At 46.3% G+C, this 18,915-nt stretch overlaps 8 protein-coding genes across 8 annotated transcripts; 4 read left to right on the top strand and 4 right to left on the bottom strand.

Annotated features, from left to right (window-relative positions):
• Positions 1 to 1,979: 1,979 nt before the first annotated feature.
• FPRO_13732 (uncharacterized protein) lies at positions 1,980 to 2,799 on the top strand (the record flags this gene model as incomplete). The annotated part of the gene is made up of 2 exons (XM_031218679.1): positions 1,980 to 2,221; positions 2,280 to 2,799. The coding sequence occupies 2 exons, from the start codon at positions 1,980 to 1,982 to the stop codon at positions 2,797 to 2,799; spliced, it is 762 nt and encodes a 253-aa protein (XP_031084514.1).
• Positions 2,800 to 3,416: 617 nt separating this feature from the next.
• On the top strand, positions 3,417 to 6,104 carry FPRO_13731 (uncharacterized protein; the record flags this gene model as incomplete). The annotated part of the gene is made up of 1 exon (XM_031218678.1): positions 3,417 to 6,104. The coding sequence occupies one exon, from the start codon at positions 3,417 to 3,419 to the stop codon at positions 6,102 to 6,104; it is 2,688 nt and encodes an 895-aa protein (XP_031084513.1).
• A 188-nt stretch (positions 6,105 to 6,292) lies between these two features.
• FPRO_13730 (uncharacterized protein) lies at positions 6,293 to 6,875 on the bottom strand (the record flags this gene model as incomplete). The annotated part of the gene is made up of 2 exons (XM_031218677.1): positions 6,293 to 6,741; positions 6,794 to 6,875. The coding sequence occupies 2 exons, from the start codon at positions 6,873 to 6,875 to the stop codon at positions 6,293 to 6,295; spliced, it is 531 nt and encodes a 176-aa protein (XP_031084512.1).
• A 1,419-nt stretch (positions 6,876 to 8,294) lies between these two features.
• Positions 8,295 to 9,211, top strand: FPRO_13729 (deacetylase; the record flags this gene model as incomplete). Its single annotated transcript, XM_031218676.1, has 3 exons — positions 8,295 to 8,599; positions 8,650 to 9,014; positions 9,063 to 9,211. The coding sequence occupies 3 exons, from the start codon at positions 8,295 to 8,297 to the stop codon at positions 9,209 to 9,211; spliced, it is 819 nt and encodes a 272-aa protein (XP_031084511.1).
• Positions 9,212 to 9,306: 95 nt separating this feature from the next.
• FPRO_13728 (uncharacterized protein) lies at positions 9,307 to 10,814 on the bottom strand (the record flags this gene model as incomplete). The annotated part of the gene is made up of 3 exons (XM_031218675.1): positions 9,307 to 10,448; positions 10,513 to 10,697; positions 10,762 to 10,814. The coding sequence occupies 3 exons, from the start codon at positions 10,812 to 10,814 to the stop codon at positions 9,307 to 9,309; spliced, it is 1,380 nt and encodes a 459-aa protein (XP_031084510.1).
• A 595-nt stretch (positions 10,815 to 11,409) lies between these two features.
• FPRO_13727 (uncharacterized protein) lies at positions 11,410 to 12,569 on the top strand (the record flags this gene model as incomplete). The annotated part of the gene is made up of 3 exons (XM_031218674.1): positions 11,410 to 11,487; positions 11,549 to 11,956; positions 12,009 to 12,569. 3 exons carry the CDS (start codon positions 11,410 to 11,412, stop codon positions 12,567 to 12,569), a joined length of 1,047 nt encoding a protein of 348 aa, XP_031084509.1.
• Positions 12,570 to 14,896: 2,327 nt separating this feature from the next.
• On the bottom strand, positions 14,897 to 16,682 carry FPRO_13726 (uncharacterized protein; the record flags this gene model as incomplete). The annotated part of the gene is made up of 6 exons (XM_031218673.1): positions 14,897 to 15,170; positions 15,222 to 15,402; positions 15,451 to 15,592; positions 15,641 to 15,720; positions 15,771 to 16,219; positions 16,279 to 16,682. The coding sequence occupies 6 exons, from the start codon at positions 16,680 to 16,682 to the stop codon at positions 14,897 to 14,899; spliced, it is 1,530 nt and encodes a 509-aa protein (XP_031084508.1).
• Positions 16,683 to 17,090: 408 nt separating this feature from the next.
• On the bottom strand, positions 17,091 to 18,875 carry FPRO_13725 (uncharacterized protein; the record flags this gene model as incomplete). The annotated part of the gene is made up of 1 exon (XM_031218672.1): positions 17,091 to 18,875. One exon carries the CDS (start codon positions 18,873 to 18,875, stop codon positions 17,091 to 17,093), a length of 1,785 nt encoding a protein of 594 aa, XP_031084507.1.
• Positions 18,876 to 18,915: the final 40 nt, after the last annotated feature.

Raw genomic sequence — 18,915 nt, 5'->3', positions numbered from 1 at the left:
TCCGTCAGCGCCTAACAAGATGTTGCATAGCTTAAATACTTGTCATTGTAATAAATAGGATAGTTGCATATAGACCTCATCCAGACTACAATTTCGAGGAATCTGACTTTTCCGAAGTACAACATAATGCATAGACATATTATCTGATCTGCCTGTAATGAAACTTCAAGGATAGGACAACAGTATCGTCACATTGATATTTTCATCAGGATTTAGACAAAGCGGGGTAGGATTAAGCTTAATAAAAAAAGACCAGATCTGCAAAACAAGGTAATCTTTATGGTGGATAAATATTTTTCAGTCCGAAGCCTGGTTATTTATGTGGTAAACTCGTGACGGAAAAGCAAAAGCGGAAAAGCCGCAGGACTGGATGTATGCCTCGGCTGACTTTTGGCGTTGATTCGCTATGATGCGAGGGAAATTGACTAATCGTCACATTCACCAGCGATTGTTTTAGAAAGCTCGTGTTAGTTGTGCCTCTGTGTTTATTTCTTCGGTCTCTCTCTGTTTTGGTAAGTGTCATTTGGCTCTAGAGACTAAATAAACACAAATTATGCATGTCGTACATATTATTATCCTTCTCGCCAACCCTGAACTTTAACTGATGCCTTGCCCCATACTGGTAAGCCCCATACTCAGCAGCTCATAATAAGGTGGAATTCTTCGCCACGGCTTGGAAAGCACATGTCAGTGATTGCTATACATTTAAGGGTCGTACAGTCACAGTTGCTTAATCCTTCACTACCACTGGCTAAAAATCTCTACCCGACCAGTCTCGTAATCCATCATGTGTCTCACTTCTACCAATAACGGAAAAGGCAAGTGACAATTTAAACGATACCGAACCCGCGTATAGGCTTAAAGTAGCCTTACTAACCCGATGTGAATAAAGACAGGTTTGAGACAGCCATCGGCAAAAGCCGACTTAGCGCATCTTCCCAGACGAAGCTAGCCACACCGTTGTAGCACGGATATCGTACCAAGTAGCAAGCACTTTTATATCTGGACTAGAGTAGTCTTCCCTGCTAGTTCCTGTTTCCAAGTCAGTTTTCTCCACTTCACCGTTCCGCTGATGCAGCGTTTGACTATAACGAAACTTTAAACTGGGATAAAATTGCGCCAATGGCTCCTGTAAACATATTCCCTGCAGCTGCCAGCACGTGGTCTGATCAAACGTCCTTCCGGGTTCTTAATAGAGCCCGAAACTGGAGCTTCAGAACTGGCGCGAGCGTTATTTGACGTGATTTGTAAATGAATCATAGGTCTTCAGTGTTCTTAGTTCTAGCGTCGAGTTCAACGGTGGATAGCGCTACGAAAAGCCGAGCGGCAGATCCCAATCTATGCATGCACTCAAAACAGCCTCGCAATTGGGACGCTTGATTGCTTGACCGACTCTTATTTACACTGATTCAACAACGTAATTAGGCGTCTGGCAAACCGGCCTATAAGCTTCAGATCCCGCGTTATCAATGCTCGAGCCTACTGTAGAACTGACCAGGAACTGACTCGCGGATAACAACGCTATGGACAACCCAATCCTGTACCAGAAGGTAAAACACCGATGTTGCTATTAAGGTTTAAGGAACTTTTGGAATCATGTATTGATTAAAGGTCAGTCAAGCCTCGTATTCCAACAAGTCAGACCCATTGATTAAAGGTATAGTCATCAGGGTTAAATTTAGTATGCAGCCATTCTTTGGTGTTCCCCTGCCTGACCATACTATACGAGGACGTTATCGCGCATATGCTCACCGAGGCATAGACACCTGGGTTCCTGTAGACCTTGCAAAACAATGTGGCCTTGGCGTGTTGAGAGGGTTCTTGGTATCGAAGATGACTATAAATAAGAGTCTGTCTCGTCGCTCTTATCGAAACCTCTGTCCTCATAACACTCATTCATCGCCTGCTCTATCACCTCACTTTCGCATCAAACATCAAAGCGAACTTGCACTCATCGCAGCTTTTCAACTTTTCGAAAAATGCATCCTCAGACCCTCTTCAACGCCCTGGTTGCTCTTGCTGCCACTGGCATGGCCGCTCCTTCTGAGGCCCTCAATAATCTCCACGCTCGAGCTGTAGTCAACCACGACTCTCTTAACCCTGTCAAAAAGACAATCGAAGGAGGGGCGATCGGTGCCGCTATCGACAGGTGGCAGCCTCTTCTTCACATTGCCGACGGTTGTCAGCCGTACACTGCTGTTGACACGAACGGTAACGTCAAGTACGTAATCAGATCAGTGTTCACATCAAATACGTCCTATAGCTAACCTTTTGTATAGTGGCGGGCTCCAGGATAGCGGTAGCAAGACTGGGGGCTGCAAAGATACCAGTAAAGGCCAGACATATGCTCGTGCCGCCATGCATAATGGCAAGCTTGCCATCATGTACGCTTGGTACTGGCCCAAGGACCAGCCTGCTGATGGCAATCTTGTCAGCGGCCATCGCCACGACTGGGAAAACGTTGTTGTCTTCATAGACAACTATCAATCTCCAGGGGCTACCCTCTATGCTGCTGCTGCCTCTGGTCATGGCGACTACAAGAAGACTAAGAACCCTCAGCGAAGTGGCAATAATGTCATGGCTGAGTACTTCACCAGCTTTGGCAAGAACCACGAACTGCAGTTCAAGACTAGTCCCGGACGCACCTATTGGATCTATGACTGGGCCGCTATGACTACCGCTGCCCGCCAGGGTCTGATCACTGGCCCATCTGGCGATCCTAAGAAGCCTTGGGGCAGCGCCAATGTCCCTTTCATCGACGCAAACTTCGGCAACAACCTCAATAAGGCATGGTCCTGAAAAGACTAATGTGCAATGAACTTGTCTTGTTACTCAGAAGGATATATCCACACACGAAGCAGCATTTAAGAAGGCGGTGAACAGTGAAACAGGACGGAAGAGTGAACAGGGAAAGGGTAAGGAGGAACGGTATAACTTGGGGAGGGAAATGCGAAATGCACAGAATGTTGTGTTGAGGCATCTAGCTGGGGAGGAGGAGAGAGATGGAGTAAATATTGCCTATAGCGACGACACACTTCTTTGCCTACCTCCTGGTTGTAATTAATTACATGCGATCTACTTGCGTCTTAACGACAAACCAGCGAACCCTATGTCTTTGTGAAACAGCTAAGATAAACTACTAGCTATTGTTAATAATACTACAGCTTAGTTAAGGTTTTTAGAATTATAGATTACTAACATAATAATGGTTAGCAAAGGGAATACTTAGCAAAAAGTCTCAAACTCCTATTGGCCTCTGGACATATTTAGCCTGGCGGTAACGTAGCAATCTTGGGGTAACGTAGCAGATTACATAAACATCAGTTGCGGGGATAAGGTCAGATCAGCGTCGCCGCACATATACTACTAGGCATGACCTTTTATTCGAAGGAAACAATTGAGTTAATAGCCATACAATGATCGCACTGCCATTCCTTTTTGGCGTAGCTGCGGCCGCTATCTATGACAAACCTCTGGCCACTGTCCCAGGACAACAGGATGCAATCCCCAACTGGGACTTTCAACAATTGCACAAAATCTCCAAGGACACTGCAGCCCTTTCCCAGCCAGGCGTCGACACTTCGTCCTGGCATCATGCGCCTGTATCCCGATGCACTTTGATGGCCTGTCTCTTGGCCGAAGGCACCTATGTCACAGATGGTCCTGATGGGCTCTGGTACTCTGATAACCTTGACCATTTTGACCAGAGCCCATTCTCTGCTCCCTGGGTGTATCGGAGCCAATTCAGATTGTCAGCTGGGCACATATCATCACAGCGCCATTATTTTCTTCAAACCAACGGAATCACCCCTGCTGCAGACTTGTTCCTCAATGGCAAGCAGATCGCCGACAACATCACCCAGTCAGGTTCCTATGGCGGCCATACGTATGACATCACACCTCTTGCGCGAGAGAAAAATGCACTTGTAGTCAAGGTATATCCTACAAACTATCAAGACCATTTGGCCGTCGGATTTGTCGATTGGAACCCTTATCCGCCTGATAATGGCACTGGAGTGTGGAGAGAAATCACTATCAAACAGACAGGCGACGTCTTTATGGGTCCAGTAAGCGTGCTAGTTGACATGGATACACACACGAAGCAGAACAAAGACCACCATGCGGACGTCACGGTCAGGGCTCATGCACGAAACCTGAGCAAAAAGCCAGTAACGTTTATCGCCAGAGCCGAGATCAGAACTCCAGACGGCAAACACCTTAAGGTGCTTACTAAATCTATTCGCCTCGGGGCTAAGGACTCAACAATGGTTGAGCTTCCTGCAAAGATCCAGGATCCACAAGTTTGGTGGCCATCAACCTGGGGTAAACAGCCATTGTACTCGGTCCAGCTGACCTACTCTATCGGCGGGTATGACACTTCGGATATCAGTCCTCGTACCAATTTTGGCATTCGGACTGTCTCTTCTGAGCTGAATGCGCACAATGACACTTTGTTCAAGGTGAACGGCCATCCAATCCAGATCAGAGGCGGCGGCTATACATCCGACATGTTTCTACGGTGGGACTCCCAACGTTTTGAGCATATAGCGCGCTATGTCCTGGACATGGGTATGAATGCTATCCGCCTCGAAGGCAAGATGGAGCATCCAGAACTCTACGACATTGCTGACAGACACGGTATTATGATTATCGCCGGCTGGGAGTGTTGCGATCGGTGGGAGGCTTGGCCCTACAACGACGACATTTCTCAGGACCCTCCCCAAAAATGGTCCGAGGTTGATTACGAGACCGCCAACGCTTCCATAAGGCACGAGGCGGCCATGATGCAAACTCACCCTAGTATGATCGCCTTCTTAGTGGGAAGCGACTTTTGGCCTGATGACCGAGCCACGGCGATATACCTTGATGGCTTACATAACGCTGGATGGCAAGTCCCCGTCATATCCTCAGCTGCGAAGCGTGGTTATCCAAAGGCCCTTGGCCCCTCCGGAATGAAGATGGAAGGGCCCTATGATTGGGTCCCGCCCGTCTATTGGTTCGACAGAGAGCCAACAGACAACAGGTCTGGATCCTCTTTTGGATTCGGAAGCGAGTTAGGCGCTGGCGTGGGAACGCCTACTAAAGGAAGTCTCACCAGGTTTCTGACGGACAAAGACATGGAGGACTTATGGAAAAAGCCAAACAAGGGCCTTTATCACATGTCGCAGAATACCTCACAGTTCTATGATCGGTCTATTTACAACAAGGCGCTGTTTGCTCGGTATGGCAAGCCTACATCTCTAGACGACTACCTGATTAAAGCACAGATGATGGACTATGAAGCGACACGTTCTGAGTTCGAGGGTTGGGCAAGCCAATGGAGCGCTTCACGTCCGGCCACTGGTCTGATTTACTGGATGCTCAATAACGCCTGGCCGAGCCTCCATTGGAACCAATTTGACTATTATCTCCACCCTGCTGGATCGTATTTCGGCACCAAGATTGCCAATCGAGTTGAACATGTAGCCTTCGATTACTTCAAGAGCTTTATCTGGATCATCAATCAGTCCCTTGAGCAATCCGGTCCGCGCTCAGTTCATGTCGACTTGGTGGATTTGCAGGGGAACCATATCTCTCATCAGAAGCTTCACTTCACCACAGAGCCCAATAAATCTCAAATGGTTGGTGACATAAGCAGCTCCATCAAGAAGATTACAAATGTCGGCGTGCTTCGCCTGCTCCTGGTTGACAGCGGTAGCGAGAAGGTACTCAGCCGCAATACCTACTGGCTATCCAAGCAGAAGGATATAGTTGACTGGACCACCACGTCGTGGTATTCTGTCGACGTTAAGCAGTCCGCCAACTTCACTGCACTGAACACGATGGAACAAGCGACCATCACAGCGTCGGCCTCCAAGAACAAGACTTCTGGGGGTTGGAGGCTTCGAGTTGAAAATAGCGCCACAGTCCCCGCGGTGTTCATCCAGCTCAACCTGGTAGATAAGCGCGGCAACGATGTGACTCCGTTAACCTGGTCGGACAACTATTTCAGTCTACTTCCGCGTGAGTCAATTGAAGTTGAACTCACCGACTGGTCGGGCAAAGGTGCTATGGTACAAGTCTATGGCAAGAATGTGAAAAAGTCTTGCATTAAACTGGGCTGAGTGATAACTAACACATATAGCAAGGTGTCTAAGAATTTTTAGATGCTTTTTGATTAGTTACACTCAGTATACTCTATTTATATAACCGAATAGTAATTATCTAAGTAGGAGTTTAAATTGTAAATACCACGAGAACTTTCCTATATCTGTATTTCAAGTCTAGACACTGATAGAATACAAGACATATCTTAGTTAGAACCGCTCGCACGATGAACCCATTCTTCATAACGTTCAATGTATGCCTCCTTGACAGTAGATGCCCACCACCACTGCGCCTCACTCTTAGAGCATCCGACAAACTGCATAAGGAATTTCTTTTTCCCATACCCCTCATCCTTCTTCACATCCTTTTCTTTAATAATCCGCAGGAGATGGACAACGTCTGAAGGCAGCTCCACGGTGTTCTGACGGCCTCTGTGCTTCTGCCAGTATGACAACAATTTCTGCTCATTCTTCAGGTGGATGTCGCGCTCAGCGAACCAATGAACCAGAGTATGGCGGGAGTCGGGCTTCTTGAACTGGACCCTGAGGAGGACATACGGGCCTTGATTATTGGGCTCTACCGTGATGATCTCAACGTCGTCCCGTGTTTCCGTTTTGTGGTCTATGATTTTCCATTCGACCCCATCCTCTAGAACTGATTGTGTTAAACGAAGTTAGAAGAAGGCTTATAGCAGATTGTAACTTACTAGAAGTGTGGGAGACATCCCGAATCTTCTGCGTGATCGTTTGCGAGACTATTGCAGACTCACCAGTATCGTTGTTTGGCATGGCTTCGAGTTGCCCCTGGCATACAAAAGGAATGACAACAAGTTGTCGCAAGACAGTAGATGAATTGAAAATAGAATGTTGAGAGATCAGATGAAAGGGGCTGGGGAGAGGCTTCATTTATGTCTTTTTTGCTCCATCTCGCAGCACAACTAATGCATGGATATGCGATGCTTGGAGCAGCTAGGCGCAGGGAATGCCTACTAGGATAACTGTACCTGCCCGGCGGTGAGATACCAGCATAGATAAGACTGCAGTGACCTGGAGCATCATGCACGGCGATCGCTTATAGAAGGTGTTACACACAGGCTTTCAAGCGCTGATTTTTATAGGGTTTGGTCTGCTGCTACAAATCACAGAGTCAGGTAAGCGACATATACTAGGGTCGGAATTAGATGGTGACATAAGCTTGAGAACATGTCGGGCTTTTGTCTGATATTGGCAACGAGCAACTCTTTGCAGTTCAATAATCGGGAGCCACCTAGCAAAGTCTTTTCAAGACTCGAGTAACTGGTGCGTGCCTTATTTGTCGTTCCCAACATGAAGAATGAGGCGATCGCAACTCACCTGCCATTCACGCCGCGATGAATGGGTATGCGAAGCTTGCAGTCATGAACCATCAACTCGTATGTCTCGGATCGAAGATTGAGAGCAGCACTGGACACACAGCAACCACTGAAAGTGAGTTCAACAAATACATTAAGGCTGCACCTCAAAGGAAAGCAGCAATCCAGCATGCTTTGCCTGCCTTCCCTACGTCCTTCTTAACAAGATATGCAGGGCTGCTTGAGAATAGGCGTAATTGAGAGTACTACCAAGCTAAATTGCTAACAGTGTATGACAAAGCTATGTATTTGTTGAAAACGCCACATTCGTGTTGTTGATAAAGGCACAAACGAGTCAAAAATGTGGCTTGCACTAATCACGTCACCACAAGATAAACCCCTCAAGATAAACGGAGAAGGATTTACATTCTGTCCTCTCGGCAACAAAAGATTAGGAAACAAAATGCTAGAAAATTAACTACGAGAATTAATTAAGCGGTTTAGAAAAAGCAAAAGCACTTCTTCGATGAATCATCCCTAGATCATGCTGTCTCACCTCAATTTTCGTATCTTTTTAGATCCCTGCCAATCGTGTTGTGCTGTAGTGCAGCCACCTTAATTCTTAGCGCTTAAAAAACACCCAACAGGCCCCTGTCGCTCTGGAAACCCGAGAACCTTATCGTGTTGGTTCCTTCTCCTTGCATACACGATGACGAGCATTTGTTGTTGGGCCAATTCTCGACAGATGCAGCTGCTCATATGCGGAAATATGTAGGTTATAATAATAGCTTGAAGTGAATTCGTCTTAGTTCATTCGTGACTTTTTATCTTCTCTTATTATTTTTATTTCTTTTATTCTTTGACGCAGATATTCACAATGCGCATTCTCGCCGTACTGGCTTCTTTATGCCATCTTACCTCCGCACTATCGATCCCCGTTTACCCGAAGAAGAGGGAGGTTTCAGCTGGCGTTGCTATTTATAGTTGTACCCAGCCAAACACCATTGCTCTCACTTTCGACGATGGCCCATTCGTGTACACAGATTCTGTCCTCGATCAGCTTGCTTCAGCTGGAATGCCGGCCACGTTCTTCCTCAATGGTTACAACATCGGGAATATCATGGACTACCAAGCCACAGTTAACAGGATGATCGGAGAAGGACACCAGGTTGCGTCGCATACGTACGTATAAAACATCAACTCTTCAAATTGTGGTCGCTGACGTTATGTAGCTACGGCCATCCAGATCTCGAAGGACTTGGAGATTTCGACGTCGAGCAGCAAATGTCGCTCCTGAGCACTGAGTTCATCAACATCATCGGCAAGTATCCTGTTTACATGCGTCCTCCCTATTTTAGCTTCACCTCTCGAACTCTCGGAGTCCTTGGTCAATTGGGCTTCAAGGTTATTATTGCTGATATCGACACCAACGATTGGCGGTACTCGTCGTCTGGTGGTGCTGAACCCTCTTTAGCTTCATACTACGCTGGGCTTGACAATGGTGGTTCCATTGTTCTTATGCACGACGTTCATCAGAATACTGTTCAGAATATCCTGCCTCGAATTATTAAGGCAACTCTCCAAAGTGGAAAGAGAGGTAGGTTGAAGTATTGTTCCGATATGTGTCTGGCTAATGCTTATCTAGCTGTGACCGTGGGGGAATGTCTTGGAGATCCCGAGACAAACTGGTACCGAGGTGGAGCAACCCAAACACCAGAATGGAATGGCACCGACACTCAGGTCATTCCAGTCAGTCAGACGCCAGCACCCGAGAGAGCAGTTGTATGGGAGTAACTTCGTTTTGAGTCTTTGAGGGGATTATCATACACTTATAACAAAAGACGCAAGTCGTGACACTCATTTCAATTTAAATATTATCTCTCTTCTACTCACAGTCCCAACTTCCCATTAGCCATCTCACGCACCTCCTTTTGACCCTGTGTCAACCCCTCTTCTTCCGTATCAAGCCTTTCGAGACCCATCGCCTGAAGACCCGCCTTGGTAAGAATGTTCTCAACCCTGGCTCCGCAATCCTCATGGTCGTATTCCCTCTCCCATGTGCCATGCGATCGCGTAAAGTCAATCGGCACATCTCCTTTCTGAAATGCATCACGAGTCGTCAGGAGAGACTCAATATTATAGGGTGTCAGCGGATTGCACGCGTTGTATGACACGCTTGAATCGACGAGCCCGGGGTTCGTGGGATCCACGCCATGGACCAAATCACAGTGCCAGAAGACATAATCACCGGGTCGGACAGGGGGAATACCGACGATGGCTCGCTTGATGTCGAGATCAGGATGGCCCTCAACAGTTGGGAAGAACTGGGTTTGGCCTGGAGTGGCGCCTGGGAACGTGGGTAGAGAATCGTTGTACTCTCCAGTATGGAACAGCGGTCTCAGCATGATGTAGGCCATAGACAACTTCAGACTGGGGAGTACTCGTAGTGTCCCTTCACCAGTCTGTGTGTTTGAAAGGGACAGCCATCCTTGAAGACTTCTCCATACCGAGCAAGCTGTACCTGTATGATAAAGATCACTTTGGGCTGTGACACGGTGATCCGCAGACCACGCATCCCAGTCTTGCCAGTTACCCTCAAAAATGGCCGCGTAGTTCTTTCGGTTCTCATCATCCTCCCATCTTTCGATCGCCCCACTGTCCATGTGAGGGTCCAAAGGAAATTGTCCGGGATCATTGCTGGGATAACGGATGCGAATTCGATCAGGGTAGATAACCTGACTGTCGAGGTCAATGGGGATTGTTGGATCAGATACGTGCCATAACCTGGAGACACATCTCATGGCTTCCAAGACTCTGGGATGCGTTCGCATTTCCATCTGTGCTTTGGTCCAGAACACGTTCCAGGCTGCAGGTTTGTGGTGGGGATGACCGCCTACGCCCGGATGACGTTTGGTGTAGTCCTTCAGCGACGTCTCCCAACTGACCGCTTGCTCTTCACTGACAACGTTTCGAAGGATTATGCAGCCTCGTTCATGCACCAGCTTGGTGAAGTCATCGGGAAGTTTGCCGCCTACAGCAAGTTAGAAAGGAATTATTCGAGAGCATATGAACCCTTTTGTTTGGAAACCGCATACCGTTCTTTCGGACGTCGTCGAAGTCAATCTCTGGAACCAGGGCAGCTCCATGCTTGTCGATGTGATCGACTTCCTTACGCAGAATCTTGACCAGGCGCTCATACGACTCTATCACCTTCTGTTTATTCTCAGGCTTGACGAGTGACTTTTTCAGAGCAGCAAATCTCTGGTCCAGCAGGTTGTAGCTACTTGTCTCTGTTAGTAGAGTGACTCAAACTTGATCACATGCCAAAGCAGCGGTAGACTTACTCCAGCAAAAGCTGCTGCGATAGCTCTAACTGCTCTGTTTCGGTATAAGACATTTTTCTCAAAGGCTATAAATGCCGGAGTGAAACTGATGGTTTATTGCTTAAGAAGGTGAAATAACTTGTTGAAATCAAAATGCGCGATGCAGATAGGCAGCGATATGGCTTGATGGGACTTGGTTTATAAACACAAACTGGTGATGACAGATACGGAACTTCAATCGGCTGTCATTCCTCTCCACCGGTGTGTAGATGGATTACAGAGGCTTCCGAGGTTAGTTTTCTGTTCTCAGCCACCGTCGGTTTTAGCTGGAGAATCTCCTGGCCTAAGTGAATTAACCGATCGCACAATCGTCGAACCATGGCCTGGTCCACTGACTAATCAGATCGGCTTGGCGCGATGTATTTTTTCAATTAAGCGACAAAGCAGTTGAAATTGCCGATCGGCTTGACGAACTTACCCGATATCGCTTGTATCACTATAGTCATTTAGATGGATAGGGAATTCTATTCATACTGAGCCAGAGCGGACTGAACAAACCCAAATTATGATAATGTCTATTAATGCGCTCGAGATTCGACCTCACTCACACCAATCCAAATCATTCCGCCTTACCACCTGCTTCAAATCAAATCTCATTGATTTCTCATTATGACTGCTCAAACTTTTGAAGTCAAAAAGCCCGAAACATGGCATTTAGCAGCGACGATTAACGATGAGTTACAAGAAGTCAGTCAGCAGTATGCATGGTAGCTATTGATCCTCAAAAGTACTCACCAGGATTGTACAGATGATAAATAATGGAGTAAAGGGGAGGTTCACGGGCGATACGGAGCATCTTACTCTAGAGCAAACGCGAACCAAGTTTGACAGTCTCTTCCAGCAAGACGCTGATCTTCTTCGTTCGCAGATGCAAAATGAATTGTCTGAAGAAGAGATTAATATTCCCGTCAGGGATGGATTCAAAGTCAGGGCGCTCGTTTATCGTCGCAAGACTGACCAGTCGAAGGCAGACCGGCCTCTTGTAATTCTCATTCATGGTGGAGGCTTTATCCTGGGTAACGCTGAGATGGAGATGCCAACCTGTGTTGAAGCAGTCCGGAGATATGATTGCGTCGCGGTGAGCTTGGAGTATCGGCTGTCTCCAGAAGTCAAGTTTCCTGTTGCATATGACGATTGCTGGGACGCTCTCATATGGGTAGGTCAATTGTTCCATGAATGATTCTTTGACTAAATCAAAACTTCAACAGCTGTCCAAGAACGCGACCACTCTTCAGGCCGATCCAACGCGTGGCTTTGTCTTTGGCGGGACTTCGGCTGGTTCACATCTCAGCATCCCCTTGGCGCACAAGGCTCGGGACGAAAAGCTCTCGCCTCCACTCACTGGGCTTTATCATTGCGTTCCTCCTGCTCTGATGCCACAAGCCCTTACTGACAAGTATAAACCCCTCTACAACAGTAGAGAGCAGCTGAAGAATGGTATGGCGCTCACTGCAGAGTCTACAAAGGTTTATGACAAAGCCGTTGAGCCAGACTTTGCTTCGCCACTTTGGAACCCTCTTCTTTGGCCAACTGGGCATAGAGGCTTACCCCCCACGTTCTTCCAGATCTGTGGGGCTGACCTGTTGAGGGATGAGGCACTGATTTATGAGAGGGAACTTAGAGTCGAGAGTGGGGTTCAGACTAAGACGGTTGTTTATGAGGGGCTACCGCATGTTTTTTGGTATGACTATCCGGCTCATAGTGCAAGCGCCAGGTTTGCTAAGGACGCAGCTGATGGTTTGGGATGGCTACTTGGTCAGGAGAAGTAGTTTCTTGAGACCCTGCTATGTATCATGTTTATCCAAGAATTTCTTACTTTGATTTATACATAATGTGAAGTTGACGAACGGACTGTATCTAAAGAAAGATGAGAAAGAGATGTACTCAGACACCGCCAAGATCTGTGGCTCAGAGCTTACAACCACTCAGTGGAACTTGGATAACTTCAACTTTATCATCAAATGCAAGAACCTATTTGCGGTATGCTGTCGAAGACATCAAAGCAAAAAGTGCGGCTATACACTCGGAGTTACGGCGTTTAGTAGTACGTTACTATTTGGACTGCCGCCGTGATACTGACTCTGCACTGTATCATCTGTGAAAGCAGTTGGAATGTAGGTGATGTCGGTCAATTTGGTGACATCATTTAGATGAATGATGCTAAAGCTATGGTAGTTGGTTTTGTTGGCTGTTGAATGCGTCAACGGAGCCAGCGACATTGCAGTACATGCTCTAACGTCCCCCACCCAAAGACCGGCCACCCCCACAGACTGGCCACCTCGGCCAAAACACTAAAAACCCGATATTATAATTAATTAATTAATTATTATAACACCATATTTTTTATATTAAATAAAACTTCAGTTAGTAAATATTTAAATAGAAATTAGTACAAAGATCCTTAAGTTTTAATTTCTTAACCCTATTAGCTATTCTTTCTAGTTATAAAGTCTTCTATATCTATTCACGAGCTTTCTTTATTGCTAGAATCTTTACAAACTCCGCATTTAGGTTATAGACAACCTTTTTACGCCATTTTAGTCAATTTTCTTCATTTTCCCGCTATAGAACACTTATTTCTCTATTCTGTCGCTTAATATTAAAGTTATAACAGTCTAATTAACTGCCAATCTTCCTAAAAAGCAGCCTGACGGTTAGATCTTACGTTATAGAAGCTAGGACTTGGCCTAGAGCTTGCCGAAGCTATATAGATAAACGGAAAGTCTTTAGGAGACTTAAATCCTGCTCTTTTGGCGGTAAATTTGCTGTAACAGCAGGAGAAGGTGTCTCTATAACTATCAGGTTTATTAAGACCTTTGCCAGATTTACAGGCCACAGTCTAGTAGCTTTAAAGCCGGCAATTGCATTAGACTTTATAATAGCTTCTCTCTAAGCCTTATCATAAGTGTATAGAAATATAATCTTATTGATATAACTGTCATTAGAGATAGAAGTAAAATCTAAAAGAAGATAACGATATGCCCTCTTTAGAGGATTAAAAACTGCAATATCTAGTGGCTAAAGGACATAAGAAATATAAGCAGGAAGAAATAATAGATATATATTATTATTATAATATTTCTAAAAGAACTTTTCTATAATATAACTTTTATAGCCGTTAAGAATAAAAAGTCAGGGTTTATTTTTCTTTTTGGGCTGTATTAATAGAATAAAGACTTTTCTTAACTAAACTAATGCCAATTTATTGCTTATCTATCTCTTATTACTGCAGGCAAATTTCTAGTTTTCTAGGAAGTCTAAATCCTTAGGGAAATATTGTTATTAGACTGTTTTCTCCTTAAAAATAACTGTAGGTTTTAAGACCTTTCCAGTTACTAAGATATACTTAAGAATTGTAATCTAGGCATAAGAACCAGGCTGACGAATAAGTACTGACTTCTTTAACTAATAACTAAGGAATAGACTGTTTATTTTTATTCTTTTTATTATTCTAACTTTATTAATGTTATATCTATTTCCCTGCTTAATTAGGTGTATTGCCGGTATTATAAGAAGTATAAAGAATGCCTTTATTAGTTTAGAAGAAGCTCTATAATATTAATTAAAGTTAATTTTCTTGCCTTTTAAAGTCCTAATATTAGGATTTTATCCTAAAAAGCCCTATAACTAGTTTTTTTTAATGCCTTCTAGGAAGCCGTTATAGATGGCAATCTTACTGGCGAACTCTCTGACTTGCTGATGCAATATAGGGTATCTTAGATTAGCTTAGATAACAATCTAGTCTTAAAGACGCTTTTCCTAAGTATTAGAGAGCTTTTGGTGAGGTTTTTAGGCTTCTTTTAGTGTTATACTTCCTTTAATCTGACCTTAGAGTATAGAATAGTTAATGCTATAAGCTTTGGCTGCTTTATTTACTGATATACTGTCTGCAACTATCTAAAGCGTAGCGCTTATATCTTTTTTAGTAAAAGAAGGCATTCTAAATTAATTGGCATTAGTTTAAAATTAATTGGAATTAAATTGATAGAGTTATGACTGTTTAAAGTATATATAAATTGGGTGGCTAGGTTGAAAATAAGGTGGCCAGTCTATAGGGGTGGCCGGTCTTTGGGTGGGAGACGTTAGCCGGAAAAGGCTACTCCGAGGCCGAGCGGGCAACAGATACAGATCGATCCTTTTCATCTTGATCCTTGGTCATGGTTCCATCTTCACGAACCTCCCCAACTCCATGACCGTTGTAAACTACCCCTTCAAACAACTCGTCAATCTCCTCGAGGGACAGTCCTTTTGTTTCGACCCAGAAAACAGCAACGAAGATGGTCTCTAGAACATCCCAAGCTCCAATGATGAAGTAAAGACGCCAGGAGATAGCCTCAAGCGCAATTGGGAACACAAGAGTGGTTCCAATGCTGTATCTTTTAGCGTGGTCCAGGATAGGACGGACTTGATAGGAAACTCACGCAAATATCGCAATCGTTCCAGCCCATATGGCCATTCCGTTGGTACGGATAGAGTAGCTCAGAACTTCTGGAGGGTAGAGTTGCGTGATGGGGGTGATTCCAACACTGTATGCACCCATAAAGAGGAAGATGCAAGCGACTGTACCATAGATCCCAGCGAGGTCTTGGCTAGTACTAAAAGCTAGAAAGGTATTAGTTCGAGTAGATGTTAGGGTCTATGTCAGCTTACTCTTGGTCAGTGCGCCGATTACAAACATTAGGATGGTCATTCCGACGCAGGCAGAGAGACATAGGGTCTTTCGACCAGCTCTATCCATCAGGAACGTCCCTATCATTGCACAAATAAGACACCAAGATTGTAGTACAATGTTCTAGATACAGTTAGCAACGAATGATAGTATTATAGCATCATCACATACGATTTGTAGTTGGGTAGTCCTATTCGTGATACCAGCATTCGTGAGCATGTCTCCAAGGAAAAAGGATGCGATATTATTTCCTGATACCGTCAGTATATATAGACGCTTAGCCTGTCGATCTGGGACTTACCGCTTGCCATGACAATGACAGCTACCGATACCGCAAGCATGAGTCGTCTCCGAGCGGAGCGAGTCGCGAAGAGCTCAGTGTATGACGCCGTCTTGCCTTCAGCTCGCTCCCTTTCTCTGCTATCAACCACGCTTTGATATTGTTCACGAACTTCCTGGTTGGACTGGTCTCCATTGGCCACAATTGACGCTATGGCTTGTAGAGCTTCGTCCATCATATCTTGATGGGAAAGCCATCGGGGCGATTCGGGAGTCAGGAACAGACAGAGGATGCAGATCAAGGAGAACATGCTCTGTAAAAGAATAGGAAGACGCCAAGACCATTCTCCGGGGATTTCGGCTGTTCGATAGGTAATGCCTGCGGAAATCAAGGCGCCAACGTAGTAGACGGAGAAAGTAATGCTTAGGCCTAGTCCGCGAATCTTGGGCGGAAGAGTCTCGGCGAGCCAACTGTATTTAAGAAGAGGTTAGTCGAAGCTAAAGGCGTGCAAGATAGAAAGAGCTCTTACGTCGAACCAGCAATGCTTGAAAGTCCAGAAGCAACACCCAGAATGATGCGACCAGAAAGGAACATGGCAAAGTTTTGGGAGCCAGCAACCAATCCAATGCTGAAAAGCTTGGTCAAGAGAGCGACCAAAATGGAGTTCTTGCGACCAATCGCGTTGACGACAGGACCCATTATCAGAGACGCAATGCCCCATCCAATGAAGTTTGCAGACACATTTAAGGCACGGGTAGTAGTGTTGAGGTTTAGAAACTCGGTATAGGAGGGAATGATGTTGATTCCGCTCATGAGCGCCGAGTCGTAACCGGCTGTTGTTGCGTAGACTGCTGCGCTGGCAACGAGGAGCATGACTGTAAGACTACTGGATTTTGGCTGGAAGGGCCCGATGATACCGGTTGGGGACCACATGATGCTGGCGATCTTGGATAGTGTTGAAAAAAGTGTAAGGGTCAGGTGAAAGTCGAGGTCTAGAGAGTCGGAGTAGAGGACATTGAGGGCTGTTCGACCGTGAAGGTTAAGTATCAAGTGAGGCCTTGATAGCCCTGAGAGATAGAGAACGCCACAATTTTGAGACCGAGCAGCTTATCAACAGTTGACTCCTAATTGGGATTGGCGATATCTCTCCCAGCCTGCATATCCCATCCCGAGTGTTTGGTCGCTGGGGAATCTGGAGAATGCGGGGTGAAGGGTATGTGGAGAGGATGGTCTGGACTCAGAAAAAAATCAGACAAGCTAAAATGTCATCGGGTAATTCAAGACAAGCCAGAGTCTGATGCCGATCGGCTATTTCGTAAATTTCTACTATGTAGTGCCTTATCAACAGCCCTGGCAAAGTAAAAATCGCGGGAAGGATTCGACGCGAAACACTTCGAAATAGCCCGCTGTTCTTTCATCCAGTGGCCGACTTCCTATAGCAACCTGTATAGCTTGATAAGCCTGGCGATAGTTCACCCCATGGGATGCCAGCTCGCTAAACCGCTCCAGAACCCAAGATCTATGCAATATATCGTCTGACTCAATTGCCACGACGAACAATGGCCAGCCTAGCCGGGCTAAACCTTCCTCTCCCTGATCTCGGTATGCCTTGAATGCTAGCGACATGATTTCTTTCATGGCCTCGCGTTGCTCTGGTGACATTGGTTCTTGTCCGTAAGTGACGCGGAGAAAGCAGACATATATGGCGTGAAAGCAGGAGACGACCGACTGCATCTCCATTGCGAACCGTCTATGAGGTCCATCATCCGGTAGTTCAAGGCGGTTAGCGATGCTTATCAACTCTCCATATCTAGATCTGACGTTACGAATGGCACCTGCGACAGATTGTCTCCACGAAGCGTGGGGGACGTTGTCTCGATGCTCAGCCGCAGCTAGGGCACCAACCATGAACTTCAGCTGAGCGCATTCAGCATCGAAGCATGACAGGTCACTACACTGTAGATCCTCCAGCAGCTCTGTCTGGGGATACGACCTTCCCCACAAGTCGTAGTTGGCAAGAACAGAGCGCTTTTGTAATTTTCTTGCGCGTTCTAGTCGACCTTCCGTTTCTCTCTCAGACATATCGAGTGAAGAGCCTCCTAGAAGGTTGTTGACTGCCCCGCCAAAGCCATTCAGAACAGCACCTCCATCGGCATGTGAGAGCCATATGAGAATCCTGCAGGAGACAGGGCAGAAGCTCTCAGCTTCAATGATATGTGAGATACGCTGCTCACTACCTTCACTGCTGTTGAGTTGCGATCGACCTAGTAATATCGAAGTGGCGCCTCGAAGATGTGCATCAAACCCAATGCCGCAACCATCCCCGAACTTGAGCTCGTACAAGAGCATGAGCCATAAAGTAGCTAGAACAGGTGGCAGATAGGTGATCTCGCTAGGGACCTGCGTGGCCATGGCTAGCATCTGCAAACCCTCTCTATAGTGCTGTATAGCTCTCAATCGTCTAAACTCGGCATCTGACTCAGAACCAGTTGTCTTCTCGGACCAGGACAGGCCGCTGACTGCGCAGACCATGTGAAGGACCATGGGACTCTGTTGAGCCAACTTCCAGACCAACCCGGGGCCGCTGTGCATCGATATCCGCGTCCCAACCATCCCTGGAAGAACAAATCGGAAGAAGTGGATTGCCGAGTGATCGGAATGGGACAAGATAGCGGCACAGTCGGGTGAGAGGTCAAGTGCGAGGCCATCTTCCGCAATGGAATTCAGTGGTGGTAAACTGATATCTGCACTCTGAGTATCGGATAGAGAGCCTGCGGAGTATACCTCCCCAGGATATGGGTGACCACCACGGGCTGTAGAGCTGGTGCTACTAGGGGTTGACGCCACATCTGCATTGGCAATCAAGTTTGCAGGATACGATGCAACAGGGGGACCGATAGCGCGCCTGGTGTACTTTTTGCGAGGGAGGCGCGTATAGTCGCAGGTCAATTCCAAGCGGATGCATCGTCGGCAAATCGGTCGCGTCTCGTCGCACTTTACTTTTTTAACCCGACACGTCTGGCATCCGCCTCGTGACCGTTGAGTCCTCGGCTGTTGGTGAGATTGAGATTGCGATTGGGATTCAGATGAGTGTGGCGACTCGTGGCTCAGGCCTGGAGAGCCCATATGAGATTGTAGGGTTGTGTCAATCGCCTATTTCTGAATT

This window comes from Fusarium proliferatum (genome assembly GCF_900067095.1).
Source record: "Fusarium proliferatum ET1 genome assembly, contig: FPRO_scaffold008, whole genome shotgun sequence".
In the NCBI taxonomy this organism is placed as follows: Eukaryota; Fungi; Ascomycota; class Sordariomycetes; order Hypocreales; family Nectriaceae; genus Fusarium; species Fusarium proliferatum.
Note: the sequence above shows the minus strand (reverse complement) of the source record. Positions and strands in the feature narration are given on the sequence as shown.